Source organism: Castanea sativa, chromosome 11 (assembly GCF_040712315.1).
Source record: "Castanea sativa cultivar Marrone di Chiusa Pesio chromosome 11, ASM4071231v1".
NCBI lineage: Eukaryota > Viridiplantae > Streptophyta > Magnoliopsida > Fagales > Fagaceae > Castanea > Castanea sativa.
This window is the reverse complement of record NC_134023.1, coordinates 62,563,474-62,569,617: the sequence shown is the minus strand read 5'-3', so window position 1 is coordinate 62,569,617 and position 6,144 is coordinate 62,563,474. Positions and strand designations below refer to the sequence as shown.

General features: G+C 32.6%; 1 protein-coding gene across 1 annotated transcript; it reads right to left on the bottom strand.

Moving 5' to 3' along the window:
- Positions 1-3,402: 3,402 nt before the first annotated feature.
- LOC142615273 (male-cone protein 1-like) lies at positions 3,403-4,327 on the bottom strand. Its single transcript, XM_075788008.1, has 2 exons — positions 3,962-4,327; positions 3,403-3,492 (listed from the first exon to the last, which is right to left on the bottom strand). Exons 1-2 carry the CDS (start codon positions 4,281-4,283, stop codon positions 3,458-3,460), a joined length of 357 nt encoding a protein of 118 aa, XP_075644123.1. The 5' UTR covers positions 4,284-4,327; the 3' UTR covers positions 3,403-3,457.
- Positions 4,328-6,144: the final 1,817 nt, after the last annotated feature.

The following is a 6,144-nucleotide window of genomic DNA, read 5'->3' as shown; positions in this document are numbered from 1 at the left end:
GTTCCAGTTGTTGCAAAGCTCTCTCTCTCTCTCTCTCTCTCTTTTATTTTTTTTTCTCTTACTACTTCGTCTACAAGTTTCTTTCCCTCTATCTCATCAAAACATACAAACTTAAAGGTCACACACACCACACCATTTGATTCTCATCAAACGAAGATAGAGGGGGAAATCCAAAAGGGAGGAATGGGTCAGATCGGTGCTTGATCTCTGCCTTCACCACCACCTGTCTTCCTCAACATGCCTTCGTCGTTTGCTGATCTACTTTGCCTTCACCATCGCCTGTCTTCCTCCCCATTGTTGCTTGATCTCTTCCCCACTGCCAACGACATGTGGCATAAATGGGTCAGATCGTTTTTTTTTATGGTTCTGATTTCATTATTGGGTTCCTTTGTAAAATTGTGTTATAAACAAATGGATAAAATTGGGTTTTTGGGAAATTTGTGCAATGGTAACATGAAACGCACTAGCATTTTTTTACAATGGAGCTCAGGGCTGCTTTCACGAAACGTGCTTTTTATTTACAAATGAAAACGTAACTTTTTTAGAAAACGCAACTTTTAAAATTTACCAAACGCACATTTTATTTATTTGGTTTCAAAAAGCGCGTTTTAGCTTCTAAAAGCTGAAACAAACGGGCACAAAATCCAATTAAGTATAAAATTAATTATTTAGCATTATTTCAAAACCAAATATAAAATTCATGAATTACCTCAAAATAAGTATGATAATGCTTTCTAACAATGATATAAATATGCAAAATTAAGCTATTATCAATGCACATTAATTTTTGCACAAGTTTTGGGTGAACAGATTGTTTATGTGAGCCAATTTGGATCATTACTGTTTGCATTGATTTTTTATGAATTTTCTGGGAAATTTGAACAGATTTGTTTCTATTTTTCAAGCAGATTGAATAGATTTTGTGTGAATAGGTTGAACAGATTTTTTTTATGAAGTTTCTGTGAAATTTGAGCAAATTTTGTTGCTGTTTTTTTGAACAAGTTTAACCGATTTTGTGTGAACAAGTTGAACAAAATTTTTTATGAAGTTTCTGTGAAATTTTGTTGTTTTTTGAACAGATTGAACAAATTTTGTGTAAACAAGTTGAACAGATTTTTTTTTTTATAAAGTTTCTGTTGAACATATTTTTTTTATAGGTTGAACATATTTTTTTTTATATATAAAAAAAACAAATAGAATTTTTAATGTTTCAAACCGACCAAACCAATTAAACTGAGCCGATCGAACCGCACTGCTATAAGTCGAAAAACTGACCCTAATCGGTATGTATCGGTTTTAATTATGACAAAATCGATCCCTATCAGTTCGGTAACAAATTTGAGAAAAAACCGAGCCGATCAAACTGCACACACCCTTACCTGAAATGAGACATTTAACACAACCCGTTTAACTCATATAATAAATAAATATTCATTTTATTTTAGATTTGTCAAATGACTTTTATATCCAACCTATATTTTAAACTTAAAAAGAAAAGTGAGTAATTATAAAAAGCTACGAGGGACATAATTGGAAATTGAAATGGATTGAAGACTTGAAGTATATGCAAAATTTTTTTTTAGATGGATGTTATATTTAATATTAAGCAAGTTGAAATGGGTTGTGTCACATTTGCTTCAACCTAACACAACCTGTTTATTAAGCGTGTTTAATGAGTTGGGTTAGGTTAATTTGTCTTATTAACAAGTTGGGTTAGAGTTAAAGAATCACGACACGATTATTAAATTGGCTGAGTTTAGGTTGAGCCATTTAGTTAAATACCTCTACCTCTGCACGACACGAACCCTACAAGTTGTATTGGATCGAAAGTTCTTATTTCAACTCAATGAAATTCTACCCAAATTTATAAATACGCAATATAAGAAAAATTAGGTGAAAAGTTAATTATTTTCCTGTTTTTAAATTAAATGATTTGAAGTTTATAATTTGAATAAAGAATTTATTTAATTAGCTATTAAATTCTTGTAATTACTCAATATTTATATTTAAAATTAAAATTTATATAAGATAAAATTAATATTCATTTGTATGAATCAAGTCATTTCACATGACAACATGGAATAGACTCATTTGTTAATAATGTCGACCCAGCATGATCCAACAGCCACAAAAAAAAAAAAAAAAAAAAAAAAAAAAAAAAAAAAAAAAAAACCGTATCCAATGTCATAATTTGGTTTGTAAGGAGGGTTTCCTCTTGCTTAACTCTTAAACCCCACTTACATTGTCCACTAAGTCTAAGTGAACTAATTCATGTAACTTTACAGAGTACTACTATTCATGTAAACTAATCAATGAGTCCACTGGTTGGACTGGACTGAACCGAACAGTAACTACAATAATTTTAATATTTTGTATTAAAAAAACCCAATCTCTCTCTCTCTCTCTCTCTCTCTCTCTGGTATATGTATTGTTGTTGGTCAAATTACTACTGGCTTTGTTTTGCATACTTTAAATGGCTATTGGGTTATGCAGTGCTAGTGGACATAGTGGCAGTGGCAGTGGCAGTGACAAAGATATGGATGTTGTTGATGATGCTACAAAGGTGAAGTTGGCCAAGCATTAGAGGTGGCAAATGCACTTAGTGGGGATGAAGCCAGTCAGCTAGCTAGAGGTATGTAATAGCTAAACATTGCCTGTTGGTTTGGATATATGAGGTATCTGATGATGGTGATCCAAACATGTATTATGTTCAGCATGATATCAACATTTCAGAAAATCCACTTTGTACTGATTGTACACTTAAAAGATGAAAAAAAGGGTGTGAGGCACTTAATTATTTTGTTTTTGAAGTATATATGCAGTTTATCCAAGAGCACTGATGCACTTGAATTTCACTTTTGTATTTCATTAACTTAATTTGTTTTTCTTCTTTTCTATTGTAATAAAGATATAGTTGTCAATGGGATTGCTCAGTATTCAAATCTGATTGAAATTTAATCTACTATCTGTTAGTTTTTTTTAATTTTTTTTTTTTTTTTTTTAATATGACCCGAAATTGATTGGGCAAAAGCTGAAAATTGTAAGCCCAATAGTGTGGACCTAAACTGGTAATCCAAATTGATACTAACTTAATTGATTTCAGGTGAACCAGCTTGTCCACTCTACCTTTTTAGTCAATTTTGGTCTAGGTTTTTGACAAACAAAAAACAAAAGGCCCAATTGGACTGAAATTATTTTATGTTATGATGATAATCGAATCTCTCGTAAGGGAATGAGTCTGACACGATAATATATTAAATTTCTCTCACAAGAGAGTGGATCATTCCCTCCTAGAGATATTTGATATTCACTAGGTATACGTGCAAACTTAAAGTATCCATAAGAGAATGTAGATTTATTAAACATTGAAGCATATGATCATATCCAAACTTATGCCATTTTTTTTTCATCCATAACATTACACAAGCTACAGTTCATAGATTTGCAGATAGTCTCTTCATCCAATATACGCTGCAGGTGGGACATTGAAAGCTGCAATAGATGTAACCAAAGATTAGCAAAACATGTAATACCAAAATGCAATCCACATGACTATAAGAAAGCAACTTCTTTTGTAATTTTTATTTTTGTATTTTTGGGTTCAAGAAAAGCGAAAGCAACTTAAGCCATAGATCAAAATGACTTCAGTGAACCATTACAAACCAATACTACAAAAACAAAAATCGTATTTTCCTTTTTATACAAGTCAAAATAAGTTAAGTTATGTGTGTTTGGATTAAGTTTTTGTTGAAAACTTATTTGTATATTTGTTAAAGGTTGTAAAAAGTATGGTTATACTTTGGTTAAAAATTAATCCAAACTCATGCTAATCTATCAACTCGTCACTAGAAAATACACAAAACACAAAATTCATTTTGAAATACCATATGGAGCAAAAGGGACACATAAATTGTGGAGGCACTATATATAAAGAGTTTTATGGCGCAAAAGAGTTTCTTACCTCCACACTTAGAACCAGGGACCAATGGCTTGCCACAAGTATTTGCTACAAAGACCACTTTGTCCATGTTAATCGCCTTTTCAATCTCCGCGGTCAGTCGCTTGCACACGCATGGAATGTCTGCTTTCTTGATAACATCGCAGCACTGTGGAGATGGTTTTATCTTTGGACCATCCTTTTTAACGTAAGAAGAACATTGAGACATCAAACCCTGCATATCACCTTGACAATCTTGGCCAACAACATTGTTACTAGAGGACAGAATCACAATAATGGCGAAGAAAGCCAAAAGGAAGATGTTAGTATTGAAGTACATAGCCATATCTATTTCTCTTTGAAAGTTTGAATGTATGTGTATATGTAGGTTGCTCCATTGGGTGGTGAGAATTGGTTTTTATAGGGGTTTGGATTGAAAGATTAGGATGAAGCTTAGCATTTGAGCCTTGAAAATTGGGCTCAAGTTGTGCAGAGAAACGTGCGTTACTTCTGGTGCAAATGGGTTGATGCATGTGAACCAGATTATTCTTCATGCTAAAATACAAGGAAAGAGCTAGCTTGCTTTGGTTATTTTATTTTGGAAGTTGAGCCTTTGGCATGCAATGCATGTGAGGTCTGAACATAACCTTCATGGGCCAATGATGTAAAAAGTTATTGTAACGGCTAGCTTAAACTTGTTTCAACTACAATTTTATCCCTAGCATTGTTCAGCCCTTTTTATTTTTTTCGTTTACGAGTTATCAAATGATTTTTATTTTCCTTTCTACTTCTTTTTTTTTTTTAATGAAAAATCTGAAATATACTTTTTTTATAAGAATCTGAAATATACTAGATAAATTGCTCAACACTTTTTTTTTTTTTTTTTTTTTTTCATATCTAACAATGTATTAATGAAGATGCACGTAACACTAATTACATATAAATAATACAAGAAGTAAAAGTCAAACACTAAACTTTGGATTTTAAGTTTAAATGTTCTTATTAGGTACCTTTTATTATATATTGTTCTTATCAAATTTTCCTTTAAATTCCTTCATCAATTGTTTGGATAAAGACAAAAGCTTAATTACTGATGATATCAAATTTATCAACAACTCAATCTTTTTTTTTCTTTTTTTTCAAATTTTGATTTCCACGTTTGTTATATCAACTTTAAAAAAAAAAAAAAACTCTCATATTTCCTTACGGTCATAATTTAGGTTCTTATCCTCTTTTCTTTTTTTTTTTTTTTTCTTTAAAAAAAATCTATTTTTGTTTTGTCAATATTAATTTCTTTTTTTCTTAATAACTTTTCCTCCATTGCTTTATCAATTGTTTGAATAAAGATAAAAGCTTAATTATTGATATCAACAAATCAAACTTTTTATTTTATTTTTTCTTTTTCCATTTTTTTTTATTTCCACGTTTGATATATCAACTTTTTTTTTTTTTGTTTAAACTGTCATATTTCTGTAGATGCTTATTTTTTTTAGAAGCCCAGCAGGAGGAAAAACCAAAGACGTGGGTAGAAGAGAGTGGGATGGAAATAGCATTAAGCCCAAGTGGCAGGAATAATAGATCATGGGTCCATAAAGCAAACAAATGGACTCTAAAGAAGTAAATAGGCCTAAGAAGGTCTGGAAGAGAGAAATAGCAAACCCATGGGCATTATGGATGTAGCAAAGTAAGAATGGGCCACGGTTGTCACAGTAGGCCCAAAACAATGTAAGTAAAGAGAGTAAGGGCAATGGAGAATCCATGAGCCCCAAGGATGAAGTATGAAGCACTTGAGCTAGGGAAGCTCAAGGAGTTAGTAAAAGCCCATGGGAAGTATAGAATCGGAAAGGGCTGAGGATGCCCAAAGAAAGTAAACGGGCTAAGGATGCCCAAAGGAAAGTAGGTGGGACGAGGGAGCCTGCAAGTAGTAAAGGGCCCAATGAGTTTATTGGGCCACCAAAGAAGAAATAAATAGAAAAGCTCGAAGAGGTTCAGCAGGCCTGGGTCAAGCAAACTTCACGGTAGGCATAACAGAATGTTGTGGCAGGAAGCAAATAACAAGGCTGAGAATAAAGCACGGAACAGTCCACAATCGGGCAAGGCCTAGTCCCCTAAAGAAGCAAGCCATAAATGAGAAGTCAGGGAAAGCAGCCCACGCCATAAGAAGTCAAAGATGAACGGTAGACTAGGTAGATAGACTTTCAGACCGC

Bases quoted from the DNA above. Each gene is read 5' to 3' on its own strand.
- LOC142615273 (XM_075788008.1), bottom strand. From the start codon at position 4,283: ATGGCTATGTACTTCAATACTAACATCTTCCTTTTGGCTTTCTTCGCC. The intron at 3,493-3,961 runs GTAAGAAACTCT...CATCTATTGCAG, and splicing joins CCCTGGTTCTAAGTGTGGAG to CTTTCAATGTCCCACCTGCA.